Below are 19,576 nucleotides of genomic sequence, written 5' to 3' on the forward strand. Positions count from 1 at the left end.
GGTCGAACTCCTGGTTGAGGGGACAATTTGCATATTAGCCTTTTATTATATAGGATATACACTGAGTGGCCAGATTATTATGATCTCTGAACACATAATAATCTGGCCACTCAGTGTATATGAGTGAGAGATTTACTGTAAGGTCCTGCCTCACATCATTATGAAGATTGAAAAGTCCTGCAAGTGGCCTCTGCAAGCTGAAGACTCCGGAAGGCAGATGGTGTAGTAGTGTGAAGGCCTGAGAGGCTGGTGTAAATTCCAGTCTGAGTCTGAAAGACTGAGAACCAGGAGGTCTCAGGGAAGATCAGTGTCCCCAGCTCAGGCAGAGAGAGAAAGCTCATCCTCCCTTCCTCTGTTTTGATCTAATCAGGCCCTCCTCAGAGTGGATGTTGCCCACCCGTGTTAAGGAAGGTAATCTGCTTTATTCCATCTACTGGCTCAAATGCTAATGTTTTCCAGAAACATCCTCACAGACACACTCAGAAAGAATGTCTAACCAGATAGCTGGTCATTCTGTGTGAAGTGAAAACATAAAATTAGCAATCACACAAGCACATTGTTCATTATGTATTTTTTGGTAAAGTTGATTGGCATTGGAGGCTATAGTTGATCTTCGTTTGAAGCAAATGCTAGATGTTTATTGGGATGGACATGTATAAATAAGGAAAGAGAGAAATATGTTGATATGGACAATGAAGAAGCATTGGGTACATGAACCAGAGAGAGAGGGCAGTTATTAATACTGAAATGGAGAATAGGGACATATTCCCAGAAGACATATGTGGGGTAATGGGAAGACAGTGTGATTTGAAGCCTGGCAGCTCTGAATTTGAATCTCATCTTGAAACTTGTTAGCTGTGTTTTTGTGGGCAAGGGTTTTAACCTTTCTCCCTGATGTTTTTATGACTCTGCAGCCAAAAGCAATAATATATTACATTGTTAATTGTATGGATGAAAATAAATAATATAATGTGGGAAATGCTATCATGACGGCACCCAGTATTAAGTGTCCTTCTTCCTCTTAGGTACTGTTTTTTAATTAGGAAAGTATATTCACACCTATAATTATTTTATGATATGCAAAGAAAAATATAGCCTTAATTATATATTCAGAGGACAGGTAGGTATAAAACAAATTATGCATATATTCATATACAGTATAGTTCTGTGAATCCTAGATCTAACAATAATTAGCAACATAGATTTGTGAATAACCATCCTGATTTTGGAGCTCCTTATTTATAAAATGGGGCTTATTTGTAAAATAGGTTTATTATGAGAATTACGTCAGATAGCAGTAATGATGCATCTTGCTCTGGACCTGTCACAGAATAGAAATACCTTTGTAATGAATGTTCCATTTAATTGAGACCTCACATATTTTGAAGACTCGGTACTATAGTGAGACTATATTTATTTCTTTAGACCCTAAACAAAAAATATTTTTTCTAAAAAAGAGCTACTACTTATTCATTTTCTCCTAGTGTTAATTGATAAAGTGTTTGCGAATGCATTTGAAATATTTAAACAATCATTTTGATCAGACGCCTACTGCTCCATATTTGACAGGTTAGAATAAAACCTTTTCTTTATGAGGTAGGCTGCCATTCTACTTTATTTAATTGTCAAAGTATAAATAAAATCCAATTTAGAACAGATAAACAGGTCTGTGTCAGAGCAAAGAGGAGGCTTCACTATATTTTCTGAAAACTGCTTGGCAGTTACGCGACTTTAGAAATGAGTTCACGTTGCATGGTTGTTTTCTTCTTCTCCATCTCTGTTTCCATTCTTCTTCATGCATAAGAAGCACGGAGTGGGAAAACAACTTGCTCATTTCCCTTTCCAGTAGAATTTAACTTTTTCTAGAAAGGTCATCTTTTTAGTTTTCTCACAGCACATCCTATATAATAAAAGGGTAATATGCAAATCAACTGAAAGGTGGAATAACTGGTGGGTGGGGGGCGGGGCCAGCACCATCCCCCTATTGGCCCGCTGGGTCACCTCTCACAGAGGGAGGCCACTGGTGGCCACCGATGGGGGGGGGGGGTGGGGCTGGCTGCTCACCTGCCAATGCCGTCCCCTGATCAGCCTACTTGGCCGCCTCCCACAGAAGGAGGCCAGATTGCAAAGGGAGGCCAGATTTGCTTGGTCCTCAAATACAAACTCTATTATTCTAGGTTGAAAAATGCTGGCCTCCCTCTGTGGGAGGTGAACAGGTGGGCTGATTGGGGGGAGTGGGCCTAAGCTGTCGTGGGACTTCCCCTGAGGGCTCCCAGACTGTGAGAGGGCACAGGCCGGGCTGAGGTACCCACCCAAATGGATGAATTTTTAGGCACCAGGCCTCTAGTATTGTATATAATAATCATTTGTAATAATTTAACAGTAGTTTAAATTAAGTATATAATTAAATTTTGCTTTTTGTAGCAGATATATTACTATTCTAATAAGTTGAGGTTATGTGTCTTAAATAAAAAAGTAACTACTTTATTCACTTCCTCTATTTGTGGTTTTCTACCCATAGTCATCTTTGTAAAAATGTCATTTTTACCTATTAAAAGGAAAAAAAAAAAAGAAAAAGAAAGGGAGAGAAAGAAAGAATGATTTGAGGGAAAAAATATGAGTAGAGAAAATTCTTTTGCTTGGTCCTCAAATACAAACTCTATTATCCTAGGGTGAGAAATGCTGCGTAAGATCAGAAAATATGAATAACTTTGTCAAAGGTATCTCCCTCAAAGCTCAAATTCAATCATTTATATCTCACTGAATCTTTTTTCTCTGGTGACAGTCCTACCTATTTCTATTTCATTTGATAATTAATGTGGGTTTCCCTCTTTCTAGCTATTTGGGAATTGAGAGGATTAATTAATTTTTAAATAAAAAATATTATTGATATCATTATTCTTTTGGGCAAAGAGAAAACTCTGACCACTCTGATGTCTAGGAGCTTAATCTAAGAGTTACAATTTCATATACTCATTATGCTCTTAAATTATATATTTTAATAAATTATTTTAATTGCAACTTTGATACTTGACAGTTGCCTACTCTGGTTATCACTGAAAACCAAACTCATACTTTGTATTCCTTGAAATGTAATCAAAAAAAGTTTTCCTTAAAATGATCTGTGAGAGCCATACTTTATGTCACTTATTTTATGACCTTATATAATTAAAACAAAACAAAATAATGCATGTGACATTTTGGGGAGAGGTTGCTTTGCAAATGATAGGAAACCCAAAATAACTTTAGCTTAAACCAGTAATTTTCAACCCCTGTGCCCCAAGAGGCACCCTGGTGTGCTGCAAGAATTTTTAAAAGGTGCAATCAATACCTGACTATTTTGTTAGGGGCACTGACTTCTTTTCCCTTATTTAAAAAAAAAAAAAAAAAAAAGACAATAGACAACAACACTGCAAGAGCTATCTGGTGTGAATGAATCAAAATTATACCTTTTTTTTTGTCAGATTGGCAAAAAATATAATGTATTTTTGTGTGTGCTGCAAAATGTTAGTAATTAGTTTATGTGTGCCATAACATGAAAGAGGTTGAAAATTGCTGGTTTAAAGTAGTTTACATTTTCCCTCTTACAAACAGTAGTCCCGAGGAATGTAGTCCCAGGTGTGTAGCGCAGTTTCATGAAGGGCTGTTTCCTGGGCTCCTTTTAGTTTGTTCTCCACAATCTTCAGGGCAGGATTTCTGCCTTGTAGTCAGCAGCGCAGAAAGGTCAGAGGAACATGCTCCCTCTGTAAGGACATGTCCTCACTGCGCTTTCATCTCCTTGGGCGGAGTTTAGTCACGTGACCAAGCCTGACTGATCATGTTTTTGTGTATTGTTTTTTCAATGTGTGCAGTGGTGAGTGCATATTAGCCACTTATATCCTAAGCTTTTGTGTTGCTCTAACCCTTGGAATTACTTCATTTGATTCATGTAGTAGTAACTTATTTTATTTACAGCGTTTGTTTTTCAAAAGGAATATGAGTTTGGTTCTGTTGACTTCCTGTTATAGTCACTTGAGATTTTTGCCTTTTATCTATTTTATCAGGCAAGATTAGGGGGCATTTGTATTTTATGAGTATGACATGCTATTAATTATTCCATTCTATACCAGAAATTAAAAATTTATTTTTTCAGTTGTCCTATTATAAACATAGCCTAAAGCTAAGCATGAATCTTGTGAAAACAATGAAAAGACAACAGTAATACTATTTCACAGTTAAATTATATAAAATCTCATTATTGGAGTCATTAGCTAAATTAGCCAATTCTATTAGGAAATTTGAATTAATGCAAAAGTTCAAATGTGGCTCCAAACCAATGCTAATTAATTTCACTTATAAAAAGTTGAACATGAAAAATTTATAATATTTTATCTCTGAGGGAGAAAAAAAATATTACTTTTAAAGTACCTACACATATTAAAGGATAATCGAGCAAAATTCAGAAAAATATCTCAGTTTAAGATGAACATGATATCTTTGTTAGTAATTGGGCCTTAGGGATTATAACTTTGATTTTGTGAACCATTACCTGTAAACATTGTTATCTGATTTATCTTGATTACTAAGTACTTTTGCCCAGGGAATAGCCAAACTATTATTACTGAAGTATTCTAAATAATATAATCTTAATTTTAAGTTCTTAACTTTTCAATTTCCAGAATGCTTCCTAAATAGTCATTTAATTCCATGAAGCCTGTTATTACTGCTAAAATGTTATCCTCTGTAACCTGAGTAGATAAAAATGTTGTCCTCTGCAACTTTGAGTTTCCAAAGCTTGATGTGTCTGGAACTTCATTACCTGCATTCTTTACTTCTCTTGGAGCCTCACCTGACCTGTCACCTTGGGCAGTGTACCTTTTGTGGGTTCCCAAAACACGTTATGTTTTATTTACACTGTATTGTGATTCTTTGCTTGTCTGTCTTCACCGTGAGACAGTTCCTTCAAAAAATATTTATTCATTCTTTGGTGATTGTATTCTCAATGTTTAATATGTTGTAATGGTGCCACATGTTATTCAGTAATGAAATCAAATGAAATCAAAAGGAGAAACCAAGAAACTATCGTTTTTTGTTGTATTTTTTAAAAGAAAGACTTGTGTTTTTTCAATGTGTGCAGTGGTGAGTGCATATTAGCCACAAATCTTATTGATTTTTTATAGAGAGGAAGCGAGAGGGATAGAGAGTTAGAAACATCAATGAGAGAGAAACATTGATCAGCTGCCTCCTGCATAGCCCCTACTGGGGATATGCCAGCAACCAAGGTACATGCCCTTGACCGGAATCGAACCTGGGACCCTTCAGTCCGCAGGCTGAAGTTCTATCTACTGAGCCAAACCGGTTAGGGCTGTTTCCATAGTTTTAAAGGTACATGACTCTATGTGGACCGCACCCTGTTTCACCTGTGTTCTGCATAGATGTCAGCTTAATTACTGCAACGCATATTCTTGAAAAATATACCTTTCATTTGATGTGCTTTCTCAATAACTTTTGAGTACCTCAGATTTCAACCTTTTTAAAAGACCTTTTTGAGAACCTGAGGCAAAGGTAGCTTTACATGAATATTTGTTTTGCTAGGACTATTCAGAGGGCAGTCTATTACAGGGAGACACTGATCGCTGATGTTTTGTTTAGATGTACTGATAGTGGTGGGGAAGGGCATGCTTTTTCTTTTTAGTTTTTAGAAAATTTTATTTTTTATGTAATTATGGTAGATTAGGTTTTTATTGAAAATTACTTAATCCCTGTAGTTTGCTTTCTTTTTGTAATTAATTTTATTGGGGTGTCATTGGTCAACTTAATCATATAGATTTCAGGTGGGGGTTTCTATGTTATAAGATCTGTATATTGCACTGTGTGCCCACCATCCAAATGTTTGCTCTCTTATATTTTTTGTTTTTTACATAGTTCATATATGTGACTGACATGAGAACTTATTTCTTATTATTTCAATTTCTCCCCCCAAAACACTTTAACTTCACATTAATGTATAGTATAGCCCACTTTCATTAATTGAAAGGCAACTTCATATAACATGAATAAAATTATTTCCCATTAGATTCTTGCTTGATGGTATATTAAAATGTGTTCTTATTTTTAATACTATAAACAGAGAAACCAGAAGATTATATTGATCAGCATGTAAACAAACTATGTCATCAACTTTCAATAGTCATTTGGTATGAGTGATCTAAAAAGACACAAATCCTACTTATACTAATGAGGTTGCTGGGCTTGAATTGTAGCACACTTCTTACTGGCTTTGTGACCTTTGGCATGTTGTTGAACTTTTTTTTGCCCTAGGTTCATCATCTATAATATGGAGCTAGTAAGAATAACCTACCTCAGAAGATTATCGTTGAGTAATACATAAGTTAACATATGTAAAGTGCATAATACATTGTAAGTACTCAGTAAGTTTAGCTGGTATTATTATTACCACCATAACTATCACAATGTGAACCGTTCTCTCCTGTCATATCTTCAGTAAAATAAAGAATCGGTTCTGTCAATGTGGAGAAGGGCAGTAACAGAAGCTTGGTTGTCCTAGTGCTAGGACTGACCCAAATGCATCCAGACCTGCCAAAATGGCATTTGATTCCTTCTCTGAGTATCAGAAGAAGTTAGTGTTATACAAAAATCTGGAGAGTTTTAGAGCAAAGGAAACATAACCTGGTACGCATGTATCTAGAACTGAATTACTTTAATTATTTCCTCTTTTATTTTTCTTCTAGAAATAGCATGCGATTTAGTATCAGAGAACCTGCTCCAATCCTGCCTTTGTCTTCTTATGAACCATGAGACCTAGAGCTAGCTGGTAAATTCTCTGTGGACCGCTCTTTCTTCCTGTGTAACATGGGGCCTCTGATAACACTTTTTATTGCGGGCAAACTGCTGCTTGCTTTTCAAGCTGCTGCCACTGTCACTTTGACTCTGTGAACCTTTGTCCACCACTGAACCTCTGTCCAGTGGTGTTGGTCCTCTGTCCTCTATCATAGCAATTTTCCATACCATTTATTTTCTTTCTTGTTTCCCCTAGTAGCTTGAGCATCATCGGCAGGTGCATTTCTGTCTTTTTCACATCTGCAGCATGCAAACTAGGGCCTAGTTGATGCTCAATTAAATCCTTAGCCATGATAAATTAGTCACAATAGCCATTTCAATTGGTTGGACTCACTCCATTGCTAACTTTATTCAGATGATGCAGAGGATGATGCTCTAATTTAAAGAGCCACATTATATAATTCTGGACACTTGCCTGCTACAAATATCCATGTGCGTATTTTGCTCCAAAGAATAAGCAGGCCGGACAGGATTGTCTAGATCTGGGTACCATGCCAATTATTTTTTCTCTTCTTTGTATATTTTATGAATTGGCAAATGACAGGAATATCATGCATCAGTACTGGGGAGGCCATGAGGCTGAATACATATATCAGTTTTCAAAGTTTATGGACTTTAGGCACATTGTCAAAGAAATGTGCTCATCTCTCATGCTCTTTCTGTCTAGCCTAGCTGCATATTTGCCCTTTAGAAATGTAATTATGTGGAGACTAATTAGTGGGCTATTGCAGTTATTTAGGTGATAGGAAAGATAAAGGGGCTCTGACTGCCATAAAGATGAACCATGAGGGGCAGAATAAAGAATCTTAGAAAAGGAGAGTCTGTAGGCTTTGGAGACTTTATAAAACATGGAATTTTGAGGATAAGTGAAGAGTCAAGAGTGATAACCAGGTTTCTGATTTTAGCAACCAGATGGGCCTAATTATTGAGGAGATTTAATTTCCTTATTTTCATTGGGAGATACTGTTTTTAAGATGTGGATGTATTGCTTTTGAAATTCCATTGAGCACCTAGGTTGACGTGGCTCAGTAAACTGTTGAAAACAGAGCTGGATGTCAGGAGGGAGAATTCAGCATGTGAGTTGAATGTGTGCGTGATGTCACGTAGAGATGATATGTATCATGAAAAGAGAAAAAGACTTAATTAAGTCCTGTGAAACACCAACTCCCCTTAAAGGAATAAATGAATAAGAGGCACTTTCTTCATTTTCTGTAGGATGGTCCCGGGGATAAAAGAGAACTAGGGGTGACTGGTTTTCCAGAAGCAAAGGAAATACAGTTTTAGGAAGGAAGATGAGTTCAATAGTCATAGATGCTACAGTTGAATGGGTGGTTCACATCAACATGTTATTTTTAAAATGTGGTCATTAGTACAAATTTCATTATGACATTCTGTGGAATTCTGGGAAAGAGCCGAAACTGGATTTAGGGGTAAATGAAAGTTGAGCCATTGGACATGTACACCATAGACATTCTTAAAGGAAATCTAATGGAAGAACAATAATAAGCAGTAGTCGGATGAAGGAATGAATAAAGGTTTTAAAGTGGTTTTTCCCCGCCTTTATGCTAACAGGCACATGGACATTTTTGTGGTCTTAAAGGAAAGAAAACTGTAATGCAGAAAGAGATGGAAGATACTGGATAAAGGGGGTCTCATGGAAAGATTTGAATTCCTAAAAAAGGTAGAAAGAAGAGATTAAAAACTGGATGGTATTTTTCCTCTGGTGTCATTAGCCTGTATCAAAGGAAAACCAGCTCTTTATCTGAATCTCAAAGGAAAATGACGAAAACAACGTCGTAGATAAGTTTCTAAAATGAGATAATGTAACAGTATATGAGCTAGTTAACTGGAAAGCATTTTGTCAATAAAATTATTGTTATAAAGGGTATTATTCCTTTTTTGAGAAGTATGTGAGTCTTTTCTCTTTATCAAGGTTACCTATTTTTAAAGGCAATAGAACATTTTCACAAACTCTTGAGTACTGCAGAAAACTATTCTTTGTTCTCAGCAACTGAAAAATACACTTAACAGCAAAGCATATCAATTTTATCATCAAATTAATTGTTAAAAATTTTTAATGAAAATGTACATTTATGTATAGATCTAAGTGATGTTCATGTACTTGGAAATGGTTTGCTATATTAAAACTATTTTTTATTTTTATTTATTCATTATTTTAAAATATGTTTTTATTGATTTTAGAGAGAGGGGAAGGGAAAGGGAGAGATAGAAACATCAATGATGAGAGTCATTGATTGGCAGCCTCCTGCATGCCCCCATCTGGGGGTCGAGCTCATAACCTGGGCATGTGCCCTGACCTGGAATAGAACTGTGATCTCTTGGTTCCTGGGTCGCCATTCAACCACCAAAGCATGCAGGCCGGGTGACTTTTTAAATTTTTTATTTGTTGACACCATTACAGATGTCCTTTTTAACAAACAGTATTAGAAATAATTATGCAATTAATTTATGCTAATGACAGGAGTGAGCGACCTTTAATTTCAAAATGATTTGCTTTAGATATTTTTTAATGATGCCCATTAAATAATAAACTGAGGATTTTAAAATACTCTCTAAAATGATAAGCTTTTATCAGTAGCCTTCTCATTTCTCAAAGCTCCATTCTACCAGCCTTTCAAAAGCCTCAGCAGCTGGCATGTAGAATCTGCAATTTGTGGTTGATAACAGCAGTACTCAGGCCCCAGAGAGGTGCCAAATGTCTGTAAGATACTGGCTGATTATAAGAGGAGAGGGATCAGCCAAAAAGGCCTCAGTGAGAGCTTTTCAACTAGGTCCAGTGCCCTGACACTGTATTTTCAGAGACATGATTATAATTGATTCTCAAATAGGTCATGAGGGTGGGGTATGGAATGGCTGGGTAACCCATGTGGCCACTGCCCATGAGCCTCCTAGGAGTATGGGGTGTGGAGTCTGAGGGTCTGTAGTGAACTGAATTCTGAAATAAGGAAATAACAATGTGGATAGTCTTTCATCTTTCCCTTTGTGTCTTTATGGTTTCTGATTAAATTCTGACTCTTTATCCTGTGGACCTAGATTGTATTTAGTCTTTTGGGCAGTCATGGACCAGTATTTCCCAAAAAATATGGCTAGAGAGAGAGGTGTTTCATATTTAAATAAATACACATATAACCACATATACATATATATGTATTTAACTTAGGTTTCTTTTCTGAAGTGACAAAAAAATGTGCATGCTCCAAGAAGAAATGTAGGTGGTTTTTCTGTCCAGTGGGAGAGAAAAGACTGTGGGAAAGAGGAAAGTTCAGTGAGGATAAAGGGCTTTTTGAAAATACTCCTTTTGTTAAAAAAAAAAATTTTTATTGATTTTAAAGAGGAAGGGAGAGGGATAGAGAGATAGAAACATCAATGATGAGAGAGAATAATTGATCGGCTGCCTCCTGCACGCCCCCTACTGGGGATGGAGCCCACAACTCAGACATGCGCCCTTGGCTGGAATCGAACCTGGGACCCTTCAGTACACAGTGTGACGCTCTGTCCACTGAGCCATACCAGATAGGGCTAGGGCTGGAAATACTTCTTAATACTTTCTGATGCAACATAAATGCAACTGATACCTCTCCAACATTTTCTCTCCTGAGGAATAATTTCCTTCTATTTAGAATTTATTTTTATAGTACCAGGTCAGCATTTTTATGGCCCCTTAACCATTTTTATTTTCAAAACATAAAATAAAGATTTGTGGTTTTATGTCTAGTAACACGGTCCTATCTCCAAATTTCTCTTTCCTCTCGCAGAGGGTTACTCCTGCAGGAGAACAGCAGGTTTGCAGAAGCGCTACATTATTATAAACTGGCGATCGGGAGCAGGCCTACGCTGGCTTGTAAGTAACAGTCAAGTTTTTCTTTTCCTTTTTTCTTTTTGTTTATTTTTTTTTTAGTTTTTCTTTTTAAATATCTTTTTCTTTTCCTCTTTATGCATGAAAATTATTTTGATGACTTACAGCCTCATAGAGAAAAAAGCATGGTGCTCCTGTTTTTTGAAAACTTGCCAATCAAATTATAAGCCTCTAACAATTATATCTCTCATTTTAATCATGTTTTGATATCAGTTTATCATTTCTTAATATGTTCAGATAAATACAACTTTTATTCATCTAGATTGTAAGTTCAGAATGTTTTGCACTTTTTGAGAACAGAGACTATTCCAGGTATTTTTCAGTGATACCAACACTTCTTACTATATTAATTGTTCCCATATGTATTTGTTGCCTAAGTATTTATGTCTTGGTTTCTTTTAAAACCAGAAATAATCCATAGACAGTAAATTGAAATAAAGGTAACTTACTGTATCCACAGTGCACATCATCTTCTTACATTTATATTTCCATGTTTTTCTCTCAGCTGCATATTTAAACACCGGTATTATTCTGATGAACCAAGGAAAGACAGAAGAAGCCCGACGTACATTCCTAAAGTGTTCTGAGATCCCTGATGAAAACCTAAAGGACCCTCACGCGCATAAGAGCTCGGTGACCAGCTGTCTGTACAACCTGGGAAAACTCTACCACGAGCAGGGACACTATGAGGTCAGGCCCAGACCTCTCCCCTTTTCCTTCCCCCTTGTTCTGATCCCGTCTCAGTGCTTTCTACCTTATGATCTCATCACAAGGGCACTGCGAGCATTTAAGAAGCTAATGTTGTTTTATTAAAAGAGTTTCAAGGTGAAATTCATCTGGGGGTGGGGGAACCCTCTGCTAAAGAACACTTACTGCCCTAGTCGGTTTGGCTCAGTGGATAGAGTGTCAGCCCATGGACTAAAGGGTCCTGGGTTTGATTCCGATCAAGGGCACATGCCTCCATTGAAGGCTCTATCCCCAGCCCTGGTAGGGGTGCATGCTGGAGGCAACCAATCTATGTATCTCTCTCACATCAATGTTTCTCTGTTTTTCCCCCTTCCTTCCACTCTCTCTAAGAATCAATGGGAAAAATATCCTTAGGTGAGGATTAACAAAACAAACAGAAAAGAATACTTACCAGATTTCTTTTTGTGTTGTTAATCCTCACCCAAGGATATTTTTTCCACTGATTTTATTTTTAAAAGAGAGTGGAAGGGAGGGAGGGAGAGGGAGGGGAGAGAGAGAGAGAGAGAGAGAGAGAGAGAGAGAGAGAGAGAGAGAGAGAGAGAGAGAGAGAGAGAGGAAGAGAGAGAGAGAGAGAGAGAGGAAGAGAGAGAGAGAGAGAGGTGTGAGAGAGACACATTGATTGGTTGCTTCCTTCACATGCCCCTACTGGGGCTGGGATGGAACCTGGGACCCAGCTATATGCCCTTGACTGGGAATCAAGGAAATGATGCTTCACATCTGGAACTCGAGATGCTTCACTTGCCAACACTGTAACCACTGAATAACACTGGCCATGGCAACAGATTTCTTTACTATTAATTTCTCAGAGCAACTCTTCAAAAAGGGGAAATTACAACCATTGCTCCACAAGCTTATTTGCTTATCATCTCTCATTTTATGATCTAAGACACATTGTGACTGTTTCCTTATTTCCAATGTTTGATGTTACAAAATACATTGTACTCTGAGTTTTAAGTATTAATGTGATATACATCCTACCCATTTCCTTTAATTGTTTTTAAAACAATAATTAAATGAAAATTTGTTTGTTTGTTTTTAATTGAGAGAGAAGAAAAGTGATGGAGATGGGACCTAGCACATTGAGCTGGGAGGTTGACTGCCTTGTCCTCCCTTTCTCTCACAGGAAGCATGCGCATGGGTTTCTTCTCACATTCAGCATCACTCCTCCCCTCTTTCAGACCACACCCCTACATACTCCTTCCTGTGGTACCAATAATGCAATATAGAGACACAACTTTTTAAATTATTGCATTTCATAATCTCAGTGGGTCTCAGTATCTTGGTTTGTTAATTTATATTTTATTTAGATCCTACTTGGTGGCCTGATTTTAATTACAGAGTATAGATGACTATGGGTGATTTCCAAATATGAATTTTTCTAGTGCTTTAATTGAATAACCTATGTGAACTGAAATTTTATATTAAAATTATTAAAATAAAAGAGCTTGGTAATATTCAGCTACTTGTTACACTAAATTTTTATCTGACCTTCTTCACTCACTGGGTTGAATATTTTTATTCATGAAATTGTAGTAGTATGACATAAAAGTACAGCTGAATTATTTCCCTCCAATGAGCCATTTAGAAATAGCAATGGAACTTTGAAATTTTGGAAGGATGTTGTTATTTTATTTTTGGTGAATATTCTTGTATTTCATCTTCTTTTTTTTATTTGTTTCTTAAATTAGGAAGCCCTTAGTGTATATAAAGAAGCAATTCAGAAAATGCCAAGGCAGTTTGCTCCACAGAGCTTGTACAACATGATGGGTAAGTCAGACCTTAATATTTCAATTGCTATTTCAGGGACCTGTGGGGAAATTAAAACCTGTGCTTCTGTTAAATGGAATTCTAATTAAGTTATAGCATTGATCCTCACCAGAAAACTCTTTATTCACAATTGGGTGTCACATTTAAATTTTCACATAGCATACTTTTTCTAAGAAGAGCAAATATGTGGATTATCATATTGATTCTCAACAAAGTGTCCAGATCGCAGAGTTGTTGCAAGGGGCTCACAAGCCCTTTTGGGTATCAAGCATTAGCTAAACTCTGGAGATTTAAAAAGATGAATAAAGTCCACAGATTTTAGTGAAGTTATCAAATTTCACGATACTTTTTAATCATGTTACTTGCTTAAGTAGAAGATCCTCAAAAGTAAACATGCTGTGATGTAGAGATGAATGCTTTTTGGTGCTTCTAACAGATGAGATTAACTGAGTCAATTTGTATGGTTTTCATTGATCAGGCCTTGGATCTTCATAGGTTTTTTTTTTTTCTGGGTTAGTATTTTAGAGTAAAAACAATACTGTGAAAACTGCAAATGTGCTACTACAATTATTCCTTTTCCTACATTGGATAATTACCTTAATTTTCTTATTAGAAAGTATGCAGGCTAGGGCATTGATTTTTCTAAGTGCAAGAGCTCAAGAATTAGAATTTCTAATAAAATATCTATCACTTACAATTGATTTGTGACTGTGAATTGTCACCACAGCTCTTTGATGGTGGATGGAAACTGCCCATTCAGCACGTGACTTTTGGAAAGAGTCCGAGTTTAAGGTGCTCTGCTTGATTGGTTAACTTTGATGTTTCCAGACAAGGGAGGGAAGATAAGGGATTGCTTTTGTCCTCAAATCAAATATATATATTTTAAATCCAGAGCACAGATTGCAAACTCAGATTTTTCTTTTTATTAAACTGGTTAAGTGGCTTACTATTTCTAGGCTTTCCTCATGCATATAAAAGTAATGAGACAACATGGTCTCCAGGATTATTTTATGCTTTTGTATTCTATTATTTGAGAGATTTAACACTAATTTGTATGGCTTGAGCACACACACATTAAAAAAAATATCTTAAATCCTCCCAAACTATAGAATATATGCCTGGCCTGGCCAGTGTGGTTCAGTGGTTGAGCATCGACCTATGGACCAGGAGGTCTTGGTTAGATTCCTGGTTAGGGCACATGACCAGGTTGCAGGCTCAATTCCCTGTAGGGGGCATGCAGGAGGAAGCTGACCAGTGATTCTCTGCCATCATTGATGTTTCTATCTCTTTTTCACTCTCTTTTCCTCTCTGAAAAAGAAAAAAAAAAAAGAATATATGCCTGGCAAGGACACACACTTTCCCTTTTTTCTAAATGACAGAATTTAAGAAATAGTTTAGAGACAGAATGAGGCAAGGGTCAATAAACAGAAAAAAAATTATAATTTGGAAGAGGTTAATATATTCATTCTATGACTCTGGACCCCTGCCCCAGTTAGCCTGTGCAGCTGTGGAATAATTTAATGCTCATATTAAAAAGGACATTGGAGTATTTTTAGTTGTTGCTTCTTTTTCTCTTTGCTATGATTACTAAAAGCTAAAATTTACCTTCATTAAATGTACTTTTGCCCTTAAACTCTTATAATTTAAAACAGTGCCTTATACTATCCAGCATTTTACCATCAGTCTATCTACTTAGATGAAATGTACATGCCCAGGAAGTGTGTGCTTAGAGTGTTTAGATCAGGGGTCCTCAAACTTTTTAAACAGGGGGCCAGTTCACTCTCCCTCAGACTGTTGGAGGGCTGGACTATAGTTTTAAAAAAAACTATGAACAAATTCCTATGCACACTGCACATATCTTATTTTGAAGTAAAAAAGCAAAATGGCAAAAACACCTGCATGTGGCCCGCGGGCCGTAGTTTGAGGACGCCTGGTTTAGATTTATTAGAATTAACTTTTAAATATTAATACTCGATGGTTATTTCTGTCAAAGTGAATACTAAAAGGATCATTTTTTCTAGTTTTATCTAAAGAGGCACAATGATTTTAGTTTATGATTTTATTCTTAATGCTAATGCTTAGGAAGGCCATTATTTCCAATTTCCTTCAATTAAGAAATAAGATGTCTTTCTTTAAACTGGGAAAGGACTCTGAGATCCTTGGCAACAGACTGCATTTGGCATCTTGATTGTTAATAGGAAGTGTGGCATTCACTATAGTTAGTGATTTCAGAAAATCCATTCAATTATTTTATGTTAATTGATTGAAAACTCAGCTGGTACCTTGGGATCTGTCTCTCTCTGGTTACGTGGTTACGCAAATATTGAGCACACACAGGCAGTGGAAGATAAGTTTGTCCATAGGGTTATTGTTTAGTCCTTTGTCTTATTTTCCATTATAGAAAGAGGCAGTAGTTTTGCCCAGACTCTGAAAAGCACTCTAACAATTTTCAAGGGGAGAATCTCAATATAATTTATAATTGCAGATTTCTCCCCTAATTATTGTGGTTGCCTTCTGTTCAATTTTGTGTAAAGGTCTGTTATCTCACCAGGCTTGTAGTTTCAACTATTTACGAAACTATAATTTTCTCAGAGAGTGAGTTCACCTCCTAATCAAATGGGTGAAATCCTCTGAGTGTTTGCTTTAACTCCTAATACATTTTGATTAGCTTCCATTTGACAAGAAAAAAAATGGCCAAGGAGATAAACTGCCTTATCAGTTCATCAGTTTCATTAGTCTGTCAGCATGTGCTGATTATCCTATCAAGTTTATCAACAGCCTTGAATGTGTTTTCTAATTCTCACATTTACATATTATTAGTGCCCTTCAGGGATCAGTGATGGATTATAATGTCTGGCTAGATTTAACCTGTAAGTATTCATTTTTCTCATGGCTCATTCATTTCCCCCTTAATGACCACTTTCTGCAAACACTTATATGTATGTATACAAAAATTATTTTCCATCCTGCTTTATCTTTTTTTTGAAGGTTAGGAGAAATAAAGGAATATTTGTGAAAAAATACAGTCACATTTGAATGTTATTATTAGTTTAATAACTCAATTCACTGCAGTTGCTTTTTAAAAAGAAAAACACACAAAAACACACTAGTTCTTTGCACTTTCCCTTCCCTTGAACATTTTATGAAAAACTTTTATCACTCTCTATTCCATATGCTCATAGTTCACTTATTCTGAATACCAAATGAGCAAGTATATTTTCCCAATTGTGTATTAATAGAAAAACACGTTTGATTTATTTCCCAATTTAATTTTTTGTATATTTTATTCTAAGATTGTTAATCTTTACTATGGCAGTTCATAAGTAAATTTTTAAAAACTATTTAAAATATTTTCTCATTATTCTGTTTGATTTCATAAATCCTAGGTGATTGAATAACAACAATTGAGAAGTATCATCCCATTCAAAATTATGTAAATTATAAACATAAAAATAATGGAAAGCAGATGCTAAATATTATAAACAAAAATTAAACTTTCACCTAGATGGTGGTTATAATTAGCAAGGTATGAGAATACATAAAATATTTTAAGATCAAATCACAAAATAACCACTAAATGAAGATTCAGTATAGTGTGAAGTCAGATAGCCCAGGTTCAAGTGATGACTTTGACACTTACTAGCTGAGTAAATTACTTAAGTGAAGCCTCATCTCTCCCCTCTGTTAGATGGCTGTAATAGTAGTATCAGCTTGAGGATTAATTGGGATAATGAAAGTAAAGTTATTGGATCAAATGCCCAACCTAGGAAGTGTATTTAGGTTACCTCCATTATAATCATTACCATTTCTGTGGATCTTTAAGCTCCAAAAGCCAATGACTGTATTCTCTATCAGTTATTTTTGTATTTACCAATGTAAATATTATTCTTCTATAGATAAGATTTTGTCATAGTGATGGCCTTACAGTCACTGCTGATTCAATGAGGATTCTACTTAGTTCTGTCCTAGAACTGCTGTATTTTCTCTAGAAGTTCATTTTCCCTTGTCCCTTAGCAACCATAGTCAAAATCATTCTTTGATCATTAACTATGTTAACCAAAAGTGAAACAGCTTACTCAGCTAATGCCTGGTTAACTTAAATTCATTAATAGAGTACTCCCTCTAAATTAAAATTGTCATGTTTAGGTTAGAGTTTCTTCTGTTTTTCTTATCATGGCATATTTTCCCCCTAGACTTAGTTAAAATTATTTTTATTTTAACATACAGTACAGGTCTTTATTGAATCTCCATTTCTCTTTTATTCTCAAAGTATAGGTGTATTTTAGAATCAGAGAATATTGACGTTGGAAGACTCGTATCTTAAAATCCTCCTAACATAATCGCTTTTATTTTGCAAGATAAAAATAAACACTCAAAGTGTATGTTCAGAATTACACAGTTTGTATTAGAACCAGTATAGCTTTCTGACTTCAATTCAAGTGCTTTTCCTATTTAGGAAACTGGCATGTTTTGTACTGTGTCAATATAACTTTACCTATTTAAAAATCAGTGAAATATATATATATTTCATAGATATATTTTTATTATATATCTACTAGAGGCCCAATGCACAAAATTCGTGCAAGGGACCCGGCCCTTGCAGTTTGCCTCGGCCCTTGCAGCCCCGGCTTGGTCCAGAAGGTTGTCCAGAAGGTCGTTCAGCTGTCGTCTAATTAGCATGTTGCGCTTTTATTATTATAGATTACATAGATATGTAACAAAAACCTCTTCATCTTAACAAAAAAGAATAAACCACCTACAATATTGTGATTTCATCACAGATGTATTAACCATGCAGGGTATTATTTTTTCTTTTTTTTTTTTTAAATGTAGGATAATTGCTGTCTATCCTCTATAATTATTTTCCTTAAAATGTCCACTTAAACATTGTTTTTGAGTAAGATTATGGGGAACTAAATTCGGCTGTAACTTCCAGTTACTTTTATCAGCTAGAGCCCTTTCAAACCCCAGTGGTCATTTTAAGCCTATTTACTATTTAAAATGAAATCACTCTGCTTTCTCAATGCAAAGTAATTGTTGGGTTTAATTACATAAGCAATTTAGGCCATTTCACTTGGTAATTTATCCTGAGGACAAAGAGACATAATGTGTTACATGAAGTAAGAGAGAACCTAGAGTTACTGCTTTGTCATTGCAGTCTATAATCACTATGTTTAGAATAATTTTTGCGTGCAAAAATAATTTTTTTAAGTCACATATCTCCCACTCAGTACAAAGGTGATGGTGGTATGAAATGGAAAGTTCCTGCTGTCAGAGAACTTTCTAGGAAATTTCACAGTTGGTCTGGAGCTTAATGCCTTTCCTTAATAAGGAAATGCCCATAAATAAAATGGAAAACTGTACTGCTTTAACCTTGAAAATATTTTGTCCATACCGATATAGGCTGTGCTAAGTTGACTGGACAACACAAACCAAGCCAAAGCAGACAAACAAGGAAAATATCAAGCTTTTTTATTTCTAATGTGACACCAGTGTCAGTTTGCATATATATTCACATTTTCCTACGTATTTTTAAAAAATTGTGCTTGTTTTGGGTAATATGCTTTTTTAGGGAAAGGTTGTATACGACTTCCAGGGGAATTGTGTGATAATGACCCATTGCTCTTTATGCCTTGTTTGCCTTTATTTTCATCATACTGTTTTGATTCTCTTATCCCTGATAATTCCTAGTTTGTTTGTTCTTTATACACATCCTGTTACTTTTAAAATCCTAGCTCAGTATTAGAAAATGTATTTTCCTTCATCAGCCTGCAAATAGCAGATCTTTTACTTACATAGGTTTGAAATAGAAAAGATGTTTCTCATATTCTCTAATAAAAAGGGAGAAATACTGATTTAATTTTCTATTTCATGAAAGTAGCTCTTTAATTATGGGAGATTTCCCCAATTTTATTGAGCTATTTCAAGTGAATGAGGAAAGAGTCATTGAGAGGAAACACAGTGAATTTATTAGACCAACTTTTGGAGTTAAAAGCTTGTCCAAGTTTTATAATTGTATTTTTTTGAGAATGAAAATTGTGGAATGAGTTAATGGCTATCAGTGGTATTTAGATTCCTTACTACCATTCCTTAGTACTATTCCTTATTACCGCTACTATTGGGTAAGAAGAATTGACAAACGAGATGTCAAATGTACCCCCCTGGAAAACAAAATAAAAAATGTTCACTTGTAAGTTTATCCTAACTCTACTTGAAGTATGTACACTATAGACTGTTTAGTTGGTAGAATGGCTATAAAAGAAATTTATTTCTTTCTCAGCCTTCTGTGTGGCTGCTTTTTTAGCTGAATCATTTATTTTTTATAAACTCTTTACCTCACCTTGA

General features: G+C 35.7%; 1 protein-coding gene across 1 annotated transcript in view; it reads left to right on the top strand.

Annotated features, from left to right (window-relative positions):
• Window positions 1–19,576, top strand: part of TMTC2 (transmembrane O-mannosyltransferase targeting cadherins 2) — a 416,162-nt gene that overhangs the window by 252,428 nt on the left and 144,158 nt on the right. Inside the window, exons 5-7 of the mRNA XM_079775789.1 lie at window positions 10,617–10,702; window positions 11,223–11,407; window positions 13,153–13,231. Coding sequence (XP_079631915.1) covers window positions 10,617–10,702; window positions 11,223–11,407; window positions 13,153–13,231 — 350 coding nt within the window. The remainder of the gene's footprint in view (window positions 1–10,616; window positions 10,703–11,222; window positions 11,408–13,152; window positions 13,232–19,576) is intronic.

This window comes from Cnephaeus nilssonii, assembly GCF_951640355.1.
Source record: "Cnephaeus nilssonii genome assembly, chromosome: 6".
NCBI classification, from domain to species: domain Eukaryota; kingdom Metazoa; phylum Chordata; class Mammalia; order Chiroptera; family Vespertilionidae; genus Cnephaeus; species Cnephaeus nilssonii.